The sequence below is a fragment of the Vigna radiata genome, unplaced genomic scaffold, assembly GCF_000741045.1.
Source record: "Vigna radiata var. radiata cultivar VC1973A unplaced genomic scaffold, Vradiata_ver6 scaffold_478, whole genome shotgun sequence".
In the NCBI taxonomy this organism is placed as follows: domain Eukaryota; kingdom Viridiplantae; phylum Streptophyta; class Magnoliopsida; order Fabales; family Fabaceae; genus Vigna; species Vigna radiata.
Genome location: NW_014543794.1, coordinates 46,180 through 62,290, shown reverse-complemented (window position 1 = coordinate 62,290; position 16,111 = coordinate 46,180). Strand labels below are relative to the sequence as shown.

General features: G+C 36.5%; 1 protein-coding gene across 1 annotated transcript; it reads right to left on the bottom strand.

Annotated features, from left to right (window-relative positions):
* Positions 1 to 1,721: 1,721 nt before the first annotated feature.
* On the bottom strand, positions 1,722 to 13,394 carry LOC106754791. Its single transcript, XM_014636854.1, has 15 exons — positions 13,220 to 13,394; positions 10,634 to 10,734; positions 4,780 to 4,833; positions 4,294 to 4,697; positions 4,067 to 4,139; positions 3,845 to 3,970; positions 3,604 to 3,753; positions 3,020 to 3,546; positions 2,860 to 2,941; positions 2,693 to 2,782; positions 2,474 to 2,596; positions 2,264 to 2,392; positions 2,076 to 2,179; positions 1,903 to 1,993; positions 1,722 to 1,823 (listed from the first exon to the last, which is right to left on the bottom strand). The coding sequence occupies exons 1-15, from the start codon at positions 13,392 to 13,394 to the stop codon at positions 1,722 to 1,724; spliced, it is 2,331 nt and encodes a 776-aa protein (XP_014492340.1).
* Between the last annotated feature and the right edge of the window lie 2,717 nt (positions 13,395 to 16,111).

Sequence of the window (16,111 nt, the reverse complement as noted above, 5' to 3'; positions counted from 1 at the left end):
AGATTATTGACGAAATGTCTCATTTGTCCTCAATAATTTAAAATTTCCACATCCTGAATAATTTAAAATTTGGAGCTCTTGTTGCCTTTTAAATATAATATACTGTAAGTTTGTAAGTGATAAGCATGGTCGGTTACTGTGGATTCACGAGAACACAATCTCAAAGCTGAAACTTGTAGAAGAGATTCCTAGTGTTCAACAGTGAGCTTTGGTTCTACATTTTTACACCGTCTGTGTTTTGTTTTCTCGTTGCTGGAGTTGAAGAACATACGTTGCATCCATGGAGAAAATGAAGAAGACAGTGGTTGATGAAGACGATGAGTGTGCAAAGTGGAGAAGAGAAGGACGCTAAAATCGTAATCGACACGCGTATTCGGTTACAAGGTTGTGAACAAAATGAACTGCAAAGCGTATTTGGTTACATCCTTTGTGTATTTGGTTACGTCCTTTGTATTCGGTTACGCAGATGTGCACCAAAACCTGTATCTGATTACAAGAACTGCTTTGCTTGGGACATTGCAAAGGGAATCCGGTTACATTGGCCACATCAGATCTTTCACTGTCAGATCTTCCTCTCTGTCTTCTTTCTTCAATTCATCTACCAAACATGTTTCTCTTGTTGACTCTGCACCTCTCTATTCAGGTTCCTTATTCTTTTCCTTTAAAAATTTTCATTATCATTTTGTATTTTTTTCATTTCAATCATAGATCACTCTCTTTCTCTCTGCGCCTTGTTTGCTCTAAAGCTTGCAAATTTGCACTCTATCCTACCTTTTTGCTATTTTACTGAAGCAACGTAAAGTTCATGTTGTTCTTTCTTAAACCCCCCGAGGAGCATTGTATTAATAAAATGGATCGCGATATTCTAACAACGCGTTTTTGACAACGCCACGTGTCGCGTTGTAATTGGTTGAATTTGAATTTAATTTTTTAATATGAAAATTTGAATTGGATGGGTTCACTTGCAGTTTCCAAAACTGCCCCTGGTTCATTTTTCCAGTCCATCCTCTGTCCAGAAGAGTTGCTTCTCACTCCTACGGATTTCATTTTGAAAATTTCGTTCTCTCTCCATCGCGCACTCTCTTCTCCCTCTTCCATCTTTATGGTTTTGATTTTAATTTGTGTGTTTGTTTCGTTAACTTGTTGTCGCCCCTGTGCTTCAATCTGGAGTTCTTTTTTGTGTGGAGTTTGTGGTCTGCTTTAACCGGTCTCTGTGGAAGGTTTGTTTGAAGTTTGTGGTTCTTTCTTTGTTTTTCTTCAATCTGGAGTTTGTTTGAAGTTTGAAGTTTGTGGTTCTTTTTAATTGGTCTATTTTTAATGTTATTTTTAATTTAAAAATCTGATTTGTATAGGGTTCAGGATTGGATTCCGAAAGTGCTTCTCCTTCGTTTTGGCACTTTATCCTCTCTCCATAACACTGTTTTCTCACTCCTAGGGATTTCATTTTCAAATTCATGTTCTCTCTCCCCTGGTAATCGCTTACAGCCTGTTTGTAAGCGATTACACAGGCTAATTGCTAGTGGAAATCACACAACACTTGAACAAATGTGCTTCAATATTAAATACGTAAAATCAATACTAAGAATGTGTATTCATTTCCTATAAATTTGTACAAATTTGTAAATATAGCCAATATAAAAATTTGCAAGACTGTACATCATTACATTGTGTATTCAATCCGTTGCTAATTACAATGTAAACCGAAATATATTTGTAATTTCCTATACTAATCCAAAGTGCTGCAAAACTCCCAATCTTTGCAAGTTTTCAGCATCTAGAATCCAGTCACATATGTACCTCATTCTAAAGGCAGTCAATTCCTCCTACAATGAACATTAATATTACTTTAGGCCAAATTGTTATAATATAGACTTAAATTTAGAAATTCATCAGTCAACATACATTACTATAGTCAGGCATGCTTTTGCCATCATATTTGTCCTCTTCATCCCATATTTCCAAGGCTTTCATCATGATTACTCCAAAGTCGTATCTGTACACAATCAAATTAAGCAAGATAATTTTTTCTTAATCAAAACATGTTCAAATTTAAATTAAACCTAATATAGGCTCACGTGTTAGGTTGCACTGGGATCTTGGCTTGCTCAACATTGAAAGCAATCTTGGAATCTTCATATGTATTAGTCAGCAAACCCCAAAACCGTTGAATAATTTTAGCCTGTATTGTTCATAAATAAGGAAAAAATAGTCAAAATAACAACAAATTCATCAATGACAACTGAACATCAACAGTAAAACATACAATGCTTCGGTCAATCCCACCACGTCCTCTGATTCCCTTATCCAATGAGTCAATAACAAAAAACTTCATGGTGCAGACCTTCAGTGCATAGCACCACCAGTGATTATTGCTTACAACTGGGATGAATACCTAAATAACATTTCAGATATGTCAAAATAAAACTACTAACTAAAGAAACTATCAACTCATGAATAACAACAACGTACTCACCCAATCAGCCGATAATAAATCTTGAACTCTTACTAGATCGTGTCGAAAATAAGGCTGGTAATCTATAAGTTGCCACACATGTCTATTGGCAACTCGCCTCTTATTGTCAATTAGAAAGTGGGTCTTAAATAAAACAACAAACTTAATCAATAAACAACATTGTCTATTTAACATTATAACATACCAAAAATAAAAATAATATATAATGTTAGTTTTTACCGCAAACATTGGACTGAAAATCATCCTTTTTATGACTCCAGTTGACCTTTTTTCAAAGTACATAAACATGGTTGCTGCAAAAATTAAAACCTACAAAACAATAAACAACTTTAACATCAACTGATACAACTTTAATATCAACTTGCAAAAGTCAATAATATATTTACCATGTTGTCAACACATTCTCGAGGCCCTAAGGAGCTACAGTCCCTCGTTGTCAATAGTTGACCCATTATTTCACAAACATAGCTGAAAAATTAACAATATTATATCATGTACCAAATATCATTCTACACTAATAACAAAAATAATTTAATATTATGTTACCTTACTACAATGTCTTTTCGAGCCATAAAGTGGTACAACTTCTCCAAATCAACCCTTGTGGTTAGATCACCAAGAATAGTAGTCAAAGGCTCTACAAGCAACGATTGTACATGTGGAATTAACTGATCATCTTCGTCATCACCACCAATGTCAACGAAAGCTGGTGGATCCTGTGGGCGTAATTCATCAACAACATCTTCATCTGCAATAGCTTCGTCAACAACTTGTTCGTCTGCAACTGCTTCATGAACAGGTTGCTCATCTACAGTTGCTTCATGAACAGCTGCTACAGTTGCAGCTGCTTCATCAACAGGTGCTGCAGCTGTTTCTTCTTCATGGACACCATCTTCATCTCCAGCTGTTTCACCAAAAGCTACTTCATCAGCATCTGCTTCGTCTGCAACTATATCATCAACAACTGCTTCTTGGACACCTCCTTCATTCCCCTCACCCACAACATTAACACCAGCTTCGTCAACGGGAATATTTTGGTGAAAATTTCCAGTCTTTCTTCGTTCACTTAACGCCTTCCTTATAACAACAATTTCATCTTTAAGACTTTTTATTTTCTTGTTTTTTCTAACTTTTTCCAATCTTGCAGCACGTGCAGATTCACAACTATTTTCACCTTTTTCAGGTGCTTCTTCAGTCCTCACCACCGCATCCATATTGAATGCCCTACGGATGATGGGATTGTGACGCTCAACGGATCGAAGGTACCAATCAAAGTGTACCTATGACAATGATAATTATTTACCTCAATCAAATAACAAAATTAAATATGACAAAAATTAAATAATCTTTTTAGTTCAAAAACTTACTCACCTCGCCTTTCCTAAATAGAAGATCTATTGCTTCGGTCCCATAATTTAAGGAACGAAATCGCTTAAGTCGCGGAAATACCTTGCAAGATGAGTGAGAATGCAAACCTAGGCGTTCGTACACCCATAGCTAAAATGAAAGCAATCAAAGTTATCAAAGAAGTTCTTCCATTCATTTCACTTTACTAAATGACTTAATACAACAAACAATAACACTGAATCATACCTGCAACACAACAACACTGCCACTAATGCTTATAGAATCAGCAATCTTTCCAGTCAGTAATTTCTTATTACATCTGTTGAGACTATGTACAAGATACGTATGTATAGCACCACTCCAATCATAATTACACAAACTATCTAAATCATCTAACACTACACAAGGCATGTTAGAAACATGCCTTGAGTTCCTAGCAAAAAAAAAACTCAACAAATCAAACTAAAATATACAAACGACAGACCACATCTACATCTAGATCATCATCACCAACAATCTTATCAAACATGGTTATCAACTCTTTCGCTTTCGTTTTACTGGAATTAAACAGTTCACCAACTTTTCTGACAATTGATTCATCGAAGGAGATATCCAAACCCCCTACTCCTAATCCTAAAGTCATAACCACGTCAACCACATCGAAAGAAACCAATTGTTGCCTAACTCTGAATGATTGATGCTGGGGAACCCAACGACGTACCAATTGTTTCAACAATTTCAGGTTCAGGTCTATAGGCTCTATAATTCCTAAACAATACTTAAAAGGAGTTTCGGCTATGCGCCTCACATGCCGTGACTGGAGTAAACAATTCATGTGGACAATGTATAATGTATCCATCCAAGCTCGAACTTGCCACTACAAAACATAACAAATTTTTAAAAAACAATACGCTACTCCTAAACAACAACAAATTCAAATATGACAAAACTATACATACTTTGCTTTTGGACGATTCCATTTTGGAGTTAACTAATGGGATCCTTGAAATATTCTGCAATATACAAACAGTTTTAATGCACAAAGTAACGTAAAGACAACGAAGTTCAACAATTCATGAACAAAAAATTAGCCTAAAAGTTTTGGTGGAAATTATTAATCAAACAGCCCATGACTTTCATTTCAGTTCAGCGACTGACATCGTCTTTCAGCCAATTTATTTCCTCTGACCCTAAACACCAACAGGGAAATCACTTGCTTCAAAATTTAATAAAAAACCATACTTGTTACCAATTTCTTGCATGTGTTGTATTGGTAGTCAATAAACAATCAATGTACACAACCAATTTCTAAGTTAAATTTAATGTTTTTTGCTGCTTCTTCAGAGAATACAATGAAACAAGTAATAAGTCCCCCAACTGAGATTAATCAGCGAACCTCTCACATGGAAAACAACATCCCTTCCCATACGAACACAACCGAGAGCATGAAACCATCACAACATCCATCATACAACAACAATATTCATAACAAAAAACAAGTGTATGACCTAGACTCTGCATGTCAACATCTTTAACCAAAAAACAAAATGCAAACACATGGAAGGGGAAAAAACGAAACCTTTCGATTAATAACTTCAGGATTCACTAAGAGCAAAAAAAAACCTCTCATTTGGAGAACAGATGACAATGCTGGCCCCTTTCGACACTTACTCCCAAAACCTCAATGGCGGACGGACGTCAGAGACGTTGGACAGTTCAATGTGCAACTTCAATATTGGTTCGGCGGCGTCGCAACAGAATGGGAACCTGGGCGGAGGTGATTTCGTGGCGAGAGAGATAACTGTTGTATTGTCGTGGCCAGAGATAGTAACCTAGGCGCGAATACAATTCATTTTCAGCAACCCAATTTCCACAAATGCCCTTCCACTCAGGTTTTTTCTTTTAAAAATACTCAGTCCAAACGCGCACTCACCGCACGACACCTGGCGTTGTCAAAAAAGGTGTCAAAATACGTTGTCAAAGTAACATTTTCCTAATAAAATAGATAAAATTTGGTAGCAACAAATTGGGAACTTGGATAGGTCGGGAGAGTGAGCTTACTGTTACCCCATGATTTATCAGGCTGCCATCTTTACATTTGAACTGGAATGGATGTTGGCATCTCTTTGGCTTTTTATGTTTTAGTTAGATGATTTATTCATGTCATGAGACATTATTTTTTTTTCTTTTTACTTATTTGATTTAGTGCATGAAGTGATTATATATCTCGTACTTTTTAGGTGGCTCTGGTTATGTGGTGGGGTTTAATAATTTAATTATAATTAAATTATTTAAATTTAATTAAATTTTTAATTAAATTTACTCTATAATTTCAATAAATTATAATTTAATTAATTTTTTAAATTTATTTTTAATAATTATCTATATTTTTAACTCTTAATAAACATTTATACAATTAAATATAACATTAGCAAATATCATTTTATATTATTTTAATACTTAGGGGCATTTTGGTAATCTTCATGTTCTAACAATTAAACAATTTTCTTTTAATTGCACATCAATCAAACTTTACCTCTAAATTCACTCTCAATTACCTTTAAATCTACTCAAATAAACACACAAAAAATCACCCTCAAATCCACTCAATCACTCTCTCCCAATTCATCTCCCCCAATTTATCTCATGTGAACACATCCTAAAAGCCTATAGCCATGCTTTGATTTCATAAATAAACATGTTGACCCTTCTTTTTCACCACTACGCACACACTTTTTAAGTAACCCTAGCATTCAACTGTTCCACACTAGTGCAAAAAGAGTTTTTTATACCGGTTAAAAGGGGCTTTTTATACTGGTTTTCACGTAGTTATAGAAGTGGGGGTATAAAAAGTTTTCAATTTTCCACACCGGTTGTAAAACCGATGTAAAAAGTTCAACGTTTTACACCGGTTATGTCTATAACAGGTATAAAAGTTTGTATTCATATCTGCCATTCCAGGAGCAGGTATAAAAAAGTATCTGAAAAAAACTCATACCTGAAGGTTCCACAACAGATATAAAAAATCTCACTTTTATACCTGACATTATTATAACCGGCATAAAAAATAAGACTTCTTATACCTATTGTTCTTTATCAGGTATGAAAGTGACGTTTTGTTTTTGAATATTTGATTTGTACATGATATTATTCATATTCAGAAGTGCATAAAATTCAATTCCATAATACAGTCTAAATAATCAATAACAAGAAAAATAATCAATATTGTTTCTATTATTAACACATCAAAATAGTTCCTCAATGTAATATTTACCTAATAAAGTCTCTAAATATATTTACATAACATAATTACACATAAACTAGTTTCTCAACTCAAAATGTAATATCGAAACATCTAATAATCTAGAAATGGTTATACATAGAAATTGAAAATTACATTGTTTGTAATCCAACTTAAAAAATTAACAATTACATTGTCTATAATTCAATAACTTGTCTTTCTAGCAATTTATCACCTAAACTCAGCTTCGTGAATCATATTCTTCTAGTAGATCAAGCTCAAATGTAGCCATGTCAATAACTCGAACCAATCTTTTGCTATTAGAAGGTGACAACACCAACCAATATATCAATCTTGAATTCAGTTAGAGAACCTTACTTTTACGAATAAAATAAAATTTGAATGTTGGTGTGCTGTGCTTCAGCATCACTCACTCATTCTCATCACATAATATATGTCATGTATCTAATGGAAAGTGGTTTTTGTATTAGAGTGGGATCAACAAGTTTGGGCCATTCAATTATAAAGCGTTGGCATGATTGCAAAAGTGAAGGGTATATTGGATAGGTGAAGGGAGACATATATTCTTAGAGTCACTTAATTAAATCAATTATCACATCTCTACGCTAAAGAAATTTTCTCTCGGCCTTGGGAAAAGAAGGTAGGAATATAGTTTGGCTCAAGCAGGAAAAAACTTCGAAACCTAAGAATGAAGGTGGCTTAGGAGTTAGGGATTTAAACCTAAAATTGTTCAACATAGCCTTGCAAAGAAAGGGAAAATGAGAAAGGCAAGGAAAATCAAGGTTTATGAAAATACTTTCTAGAATAGAAATATGAATCTTAAAAATAAATGGGTTAAATATGTTTTTAGTCTCTCAATTATCAAGCGATTTTATTTTTCGTCCCTCTTTCAAAGTTTGGTACATTTTGATCCTTCTCCTTAAGAAAATTATAATTTTCGTCCTTCAAAACTAACACCGTTAAATTTAACCTGATGTGGCTAACGTCTAGTGAATATGTGATGACATGTTTCCTATGCTACGTTTGCCACGTTGGTCTTCACCGTCTCAAACCTATGTTATTTTACTCGCTACTGGATAATCTAATTCTTGTTTCAATGCCTTGCACCATTTTCTAAATTTGCAACCAAAAGAGATCATTAGCACGCATTCCTTAGAAACCCATACCAATCCAATCAAAATAGAGAATAAAAGGGAGGATAACCCATCGTCAACAACAGGAGGTGATGAACATTGCGTCTCTATTGAGAGGAAGGGAAGCAAAGGTCATGCGTCTTTGGGGAGTTGTCGGCAGCGTCTTCCTAACAGTTAAGGATGCGTCAAGCTTTTAGGGTTCGTGGTTGAGTCAGCGCGAAAGTCAGGATTTCCTTCACTGGAGGCGCCGATGGTGGTTGACCTCGCTAGTGACGGTGAGGACGTGTCACAAAGGTGAAAGGTGTCTCCCTCTCGCATGCGAAGAGAAGCCAGGAGAGGAGAGCTTTCACGATGGTTGGCGATGAACCTGGCGACGTGTGGTATCGCTGACAACGTCTTGGGCCGGGAGGAGGTGCGCCACCGTGTTTGGTTCGGTGACGCTACCAGAGATGCACGAAACTTGTTCGATACAATGCCTGAGATAAATATTGTATGTTCAGATTGGAGGTAGTGATCAATGGGGTAATATAACTACTGGGAGTGAATTGATTAGGAAGATATTGCACATGAAGTTGTGGTAAGAGGATTGAAGCTGTGGATATAGTGGATGGGAAAGTTCTCCTGTTATCAATTAGGAAAAAAAACAAGGTGCGGGGTGAGAATAGCTTGAGTATGTATGTTGAACAGAGTATTTTTTGGAGTGACACACGGAAGCTTATTCTCTATGTGTAGTTTTCTATTTAGAATTAGAGTTTCACCCCAACTTGTACTGGTTTGTACTGCAGACCTTTATTTCACGGGCTATTTAGGTGGAAGTTTAATTTTGTTTGGAGAATAGTACCAAAAATTATGTTTGGAGGATAATTCTTCTTACTCACGTTCAATATTTGGTAAACATCGCACCTGCGTGTACTTGTTAATGTAAAATGTAGCAATGAATTTTGATGTTCATCATTTCTTAATAGAATATATTGAAAGTGAATATTATGTTAAACTTATTTTATTGATATTTACATATTAAACATAATTTAGACCACAAGGGTTCTTAATATTTACCAAAAAAACATAGCTTTTGAAGATTGAGAAAGCCTATACTGTTTTAAGAAAGTTCGATGTCCTCATGAATCACCTTTGCAGGAGTCACTTTAAGAGGGATTGGTGTATATCAAAAAATTAATCCTAAAAAGGAAAAAGAAAACGAAAGCAAAATAAGAGAGATAAAAAGCATAAAATAAGAAAGTGAAAGAAAAGTGATAAAAGGCATTTATGCCATTGATTTTCAAACCTTTTGGTTGCAGACAGATACTACATATCTGACCCAACAATTTCAAACTCAACCATTATTAAATTTTCAGACAAAACACCATCTCAAGAGTCCTGAACTGGGAAACGAGGATTCATTTGACATTTGCATACTCTGATTTGTACCCACCCAGAAAAACAAAAAAACAAGAAATTCTAACAAAAAAGGAAAAACAAACCACACTCCTATATCGATTGTACAGTTTCACAGCCTCTGTATATCGCCCAAGGCATACCCAGTTATTTTTAAACAATTGAAACTTTAGATGATGCAGAAAGAGAAAGAGAAAAATAGGCAAAAATAGAGGATTAAAAAAAGGAAATAAATCTTGGTTTTTTCCAATTTCTCTGTTGCTTCTTGCTCTCAGACCACCCAACTTTGGGAAAAAAGGATTTCTTTGCAATTATGGTTTTGATGGTGACGAACATATGGAACCTTGACCTCATGGTGTGGTAATGAGTGAAGAGCTAGTGGTTCTATTTGTTCGGAGAAGGCGGTGCTGTGGAGGTGTGATCTGGGCAGGACTTCTTCATCACACAACGTAGAAAGAGTTTTTTCCTCTTCCGCCATGGCATAGGGTCACGCTGCTAGAAGAAAGCCTTTTTCTCCTTCTCTTTTCTGGAATCGCAATTAGCAGAAAGGTGGTGGCATCGTTACAGACATTATTAACAACATTGAAGCCATTGAAGAAGACGATGGAGATGAATAAGAGATAGAAGTCTCTTGAAGAGATCGCCACGTTTCAGAAAAAAAGAAAAATGATGTGGCACATCGTTAGCCACATCAGATTAAATTTAACGGTGTTACTTTTGGAGGACGAAAATTATAGTTTCCTTAAAGAGAAAGATCAAAATATACCAAAGTTTGAAAGAAGGACAAAAAATAAAATCGCTTGATAGTTGAAGGACTAAAAACATATTTAACAACAAATTAACAAAAGTAAAAACAAATTAACAAAAGTAATTATGATAGGACAAATTTGTGGCAGTGGAGGGACATTAGAGATACATAAATATGGAAATCACTAGCAAAACCAAAACTTCAAAATAAATTAGTTTATTGAGAAAAGACATCAAAAAGTTCATAGTTAATATCCAATTGTAATGGTCATTTACCTTACTATCTTCTAGGCGACCACCACAGAAAGAATATGAAACATAGGCCTTGTAAAGGAGTTTCAAGCCTTCTATCTTTCTTTCACCATCATACCCACTGCCTATGTCAAAAATGAATTGGAAAACATCAAGAATTTAGATTAAAAATCGAGAAGAACATACACATACTGAATAATCACACCACTTACCAATTGTCGCAACTGGAATCGCGACGGGACGACGATCCAAAAAAGAAACAATTTTGAAAAAAGAGACTTTGGAGTCGCCACCATAAAAGATAAGGCAAGGTCTACAAAACCAAATTCTGGTTTCGGGAGTCAGTTACGTGTGAGGAAGGTATCAACACCCCATAACACCTGCCCTAAGGCAGTACCTTTAATTAAATACGCAAATTTGATGTGGTTTGCAAAACGTTTAATTTCCCCTAACAAAATATGTATTTTTTATTTTTTTTTTGTGCCCGACAAGGATTGACCTTGCTCCTACGTATTCTCAAAATGAGAAATCAGGGTTACGTAGTTCTAGATGAAAAGTTGTTTGTTGTTTGAAAATGTGAATGTCTTATATTACTAGTATTTTTATATGAGAAAAGTTCTCGGCACGAGGACGATGTGAGCGATCATACACGTGCCTAAACCTTTAAAATATTTTTGATATTTTTATAAAAGGAGAAAAGATCTTAGCGCAAGGCTAATGCGAATGATCGCACACATGCTTAAACCTTTAAAATATTTTTGTTATTTTATAAAAGGAGAAAAGGTCTTTGTTGACAAATTGGCAAGTGTACCAAATCGTACAAGTAATATAAATGGTAAGACCAAGTATCGTTTTCCCAAGAGACTCGTATGGCTTTTTCGTTCGCGTGAATTAAAATAATAAGACTTGAAAAATAAAAATTAATAAATTGGAGTTGAGATCAAATATATTAACATGCAAAATAAAGTTGATTCAATTCACAAACGAAAACAATGGAGGAATGGATGTTGTTGGGGGTTTACAATTTCATCTATTCCGCTCTCTCTTACATACTACCCTTGAATATTAGTTTGATTGATTTGTTATGCGACTTTCTTAGCCTCCCCTTAACCCGATCCCTCGGCGAAAAGGGCCTAATATTAACTACTGGCTTGCTATCCCTAGCCTCCCCTAGTAATTAATACCGCATTATAAACAAAAGTTAGTGCAATTGATCGTCCTACCCCTATCCCTAGGTGGTATTGCAAAATCAAGAGATTACTCACCAGTTCATGCCATTATTGTACGTCCCCATATCAATAAAGACAAACATCAATATACCGAATGAGTTAAACGATAAAGGCCTTAAGCACAGATGATAACCCAACAATAATCAATCAAAACATATGGAGACCATATAAATAATCAAGAGTTTCAATAAAAGAGAACATCAAAAGATTACATTGTTTCCCACAACAACAATAGGGTTTAGTTCACCATAGTCATGGTGAAACTAGATGGAAAATGGAAGAAGAATGGAAAAGCAAACACTAGAAAAGATGAAAAGGAGCCTAAGCATCCAAGAGATCCTCTCTAGAGAGCAAAATTAGGTCTGGCCGTTCTCCCCTGTCAAAAGAAATGTTCTGAACTCGCAATAGGGGTATAAATAGGTGAGGAGCGCATCAGAAAACAGGCCCAAGTCCAACGAGCCACCGCCGGGCGGTTTCAGTGTGCCGCCCGGCAGTTTGCCATAAATCGCACCACCGCCCGGCGGTAGGGGTTTACCGCTCGGCGGTTTCCCTCGAACCGCAAATCCGCCCAGCGCCAACGCCAGGTGGCTACTCCTCGCCCTGAACCGCCCAGCGGCACACTTAAACCGCCGGGCGGTGCGTTGACTCTTCAAATCTTCAATTTTCTTCTCTTTTCTTGAGTCTACGACCTGTATCTTTAACTCCATTCTTACTTTTCTCAAATTAGCTATAAAACAGCTTTTGCCCTCTTCAGACTCATTTATTGAGTTTTGCTTGATTCTAAGCTCATTCCGAGTAGTAAAGGNTNTAATTTGGTCCAAATTGACATATGAAAATAACTGTTTTTCAACCTTCACCAGTCTTAGTGCGAGGCTTATGCGAATGATCGCGCACACGCTTAAACGTTTAAAATATTTTTGTTATTTTATAAAAGGATAAAAGGTCTTAGCGCGAGGCTGATGCGAATGATTTCACACACGCTTAAACCTTTAAAATATTTTTGTTATTTTATAAAAGGGGAAAAGATCTTAGTGCGAGGTTGATGCGAATGATCGCACACACGCTTAAGTCTTTAAAATATTTTTGTTTTTTTTTTCTTTCATAAAACAAGATGGGCTTGAGCCTCAAAGAGAAGGGCTGCGACTTAGCAAAATCAGGGGTGCGGAAAAATGTTTTTTTTGTTTGTTGTTTTCTCTTTTGAAAAGAAAAAGTGAAAGGAACCACTAGCCCTACGATTCTCAGCAGCAGAAATTAGGGTTTTCTCCTTACTTTCTCATTCTGCCGTTTCACTCAAATGAGAAGTCTGTGCTCTGAAAAAAAATATAGAAAACCCAAGTTGTCTAGAACGCCGATAACCGCGCCATTCTTAACCCGACCCAACCGGCAGCCCGAGCCAGCGACGACAGTAATCGCCAGAGCCACCGCGAGACGAGGAAAAAGCTCTCCTCCTCCGTCGCTCGTTGCGCGCAAGGTTGAAATGCCCTCGCCGTTGTCGCGTCCTCGCCGTCGTCACAGTCTTCCTCTTTACTAGAGCGTGTGGGAATTCCGTCGTTCATCCCCCGCCGCCGCCGTCTACAATGGAAGGGAAACCCCTCACCGCAGCTCAAACCCCAACCACAAACCCTAACAGCTTGACCGGAAAACACTATCGGCAACTCCCAAACGACCTTCACTTCCACTCTCTCAACTGCGACTCAAAGGCCACCACCCCCGATTGATTCTCCTATTCCTTTATTTTCTGTTTTGATTGGGTTGGTTTCCTAATGGGTGCACTAATGATTTCATGATCGAAACTCTTAAAGGTAAGGGTTCGAATGGTCTGAAGTTGACGAGGGTGACGAAATTGTTATGTTTTTGTTCTTGCAAGGAAGTGACTTTGGGGTTATGGATATTTCCAGAATGTATCTGAGATTGTGAGTGGGTGATGATGCACCTGCAGAGGACAGGTAATGAAATTTAGGCTGCAGTAGAGGATATTAATTCGCAGGTTTGGGTTATGCAAAAAGAATACCGGTCTCTATTTGTTGAAATGTTCTGTGTGTCTATTGTTCAGGGGAGGTTAACTCATTTTGTTGGTGGCTTGAGGTGAACATAGGCAAGGGGACCCAATTTCATGATCTGAACAGAGGCAAGGTATTGTGGGGTTTTTGGTGGTTGGTGGGTGGACATGGACTGTCGGCATTGACAGAGAGTGGAGGAATCGGAAGAGCTGTTTCAGTTTGTTTTATGTTTTGCTCTCTGTTTCACATGAGAATTGATATGAAAGGAAGAATTTGATTTTAGCTTAGGTGTTCACTCTGAAATCTTTCTTCTTATGACATTTTTCCTAGAGTGTTTTCTTTGCAAGTAAAGATGTTCGAAATTTGTTTTCTATTGTTAGTTAAATCTGATGAAATTTACGGGCAAAGAAACTGCATTTTGGGTGCAGTTTTGATCAACGGGTGAAGCCATGAATAAGATAAACACAACAATATTCACTCATCATACATCAGTTATTGATATCTAGACATAACAGAGGAGCATGTGCATTCAAAGCAGACCGAAAGTCTGACCGAAAGTCTAGATATGGAGACTTACCTTCGCAGCCTTATAATAACTTCTCCTTTTGATTATAGTTCCCTCTGCTTTCTTGATTGAAATTCCTTTTNGTATCCAATACTCCTNCAGNCACNAGAAGATGAAATGGGAGGTTCACGGTTGNCCGCCAAGGTGAAAGCGAATCGGTTNTCCNTNTTTCTCTCGTGGTGATGGTGAATGATGGTGGTCACTCTCTAATGTTCTCTGATGGTGAGGCGATGGATAAGAAAAATGTTCCTCAGTGTTCTCTCGTTCTGTTCTTGTTGTGCCCTTGTTGTATTCTCTTTTATGACCGTGTGCTCGTGTTGTGATAGTGTTCTCTCCTCCTTGGTCTCCCTTGTGATTCTCAATGAATAATGCCTCCCTTTCTCTTTTCTCTAGCAGCGTGGTCAAAACTGATCCCTCTCACTATCCCAGTTGTCTTCTTCTTCATTCTGAATCATCCGAACATATCTCTTGTCTTTTTCCCTTTTTTACGTTTAAATTGGATTAATTAGCCATAGAGATTCAAATTTCCATCCCTCTTTGATGTAAGATTGCAGCTATGTGCAAAGGATTTTGGCTCAGTGACCAGGAGGGCAGTAGGAGGGACAGTGTAATGTGTAAGGCCTTACAGGATGGAAAGCTCAACTGGCATTTGCCTAGGCCGAAAACGACGAAACCACAAGACTGACATTCCGAAAAGTGCTAGTTGACTAATGGTTTTTTTTCTTTTTTTTTTATTTTTTTTTTATTTTTTTTTATTTTGTCTGTACAACAATGTTTTAATCTATATTTAAGAACGTCTTTTTTCTTTGGAAAGACGAAAGACAAAAAGGTGAATTAGAGATAAAAGGAATAAATAAAGGAAAAGAAAATGAAACACAATAAAATAGAAATAAAATAAAAATAAAAAAAGGAAAAATAAAAATCATGAAGGTAGCAAATAAAAATAACCGAGAAAGAAGGAAAATAAGAAAAATCACTTTTTTTTCTAAAAAAGAAAATAAACTTAAATGAAATTGGTCTCTGGTTCTTATTATTCTTCTTTCTTGAGTCTAGATATTTTTATTTGCCTATCCGGACGAAATTGGGTATTGACAGCTGCCTCTCTTTACTTTGATTTTACTAGATAATATGATAAACAAAGTTTTTATATTATCAGAGTAAAAGATAAGTAAAGATAGAAATACTAATTTCGTCGGGGTCTCAAAGAGAGAGAGAAAGTAACGACCAATTCAAGTATGCAATGACGAAATTCAGGAAGGAGATTACAACGCATCAAAAAGCTTGACCAATGCTCAAAGAGAGACGAGTCACCAAAACGAAAACCTGGACTTGGCCATTGCCTAGCATAGGGTCAACATAGCAAAAGAAAAATAAAATACGACCATTGCCAAGTAGAGGGCCAATAACAAAAAACTAAAACCTGGATTTGACCATTGCTTTGTAGAGGGCCAATATCACAAAACAAAACTCAAATTCGACCATTGCCAAGCAGAGGGCCGATATTGCATACAGAACCAAAGGTGCCAGATAAAACTGGGCTTAAGATGTGCAAATCTCGTCGAGGGTGTACCAACCCTGCAGATAAATGATATGAGGTGTACTAACCTCGTGGAGGGTGTAACAACCCTATGGATGATTGAATGAGGTATAATAACCTCATGGAGGGTGTAACAATCCTGTGGATGAATGAATGAGGAGTAATAACCTC

What these genes read in the sequence shown, in the direction of transcription:
- LOC106754791 (XM_014636854.1), bottom strand. Translation starts at nt 13,394, where the DNA reads ATGAACGACGGAATTCCCACACGCTCTAGTAAAGAGGAAGACTGTGAC. An exon ending in GTCGCTGGCTCGGGCTGCCG is followed by an intron (nt 10,735 to 13,219) that starts GTTGGGTCGGGT and finishes TTTTTGACATAG; the next exon opens with GCAGTGGGTATGATGGTGAA. An exon ending in ATTTATTATCGGCTGATTGG is followed by an intron (nt 2,393 to 2,473) that starts GTGAGTACGTTG and finishes AATGTTATTTAG; the next exon opens with GTATTCATCCCAGTTGTAAG.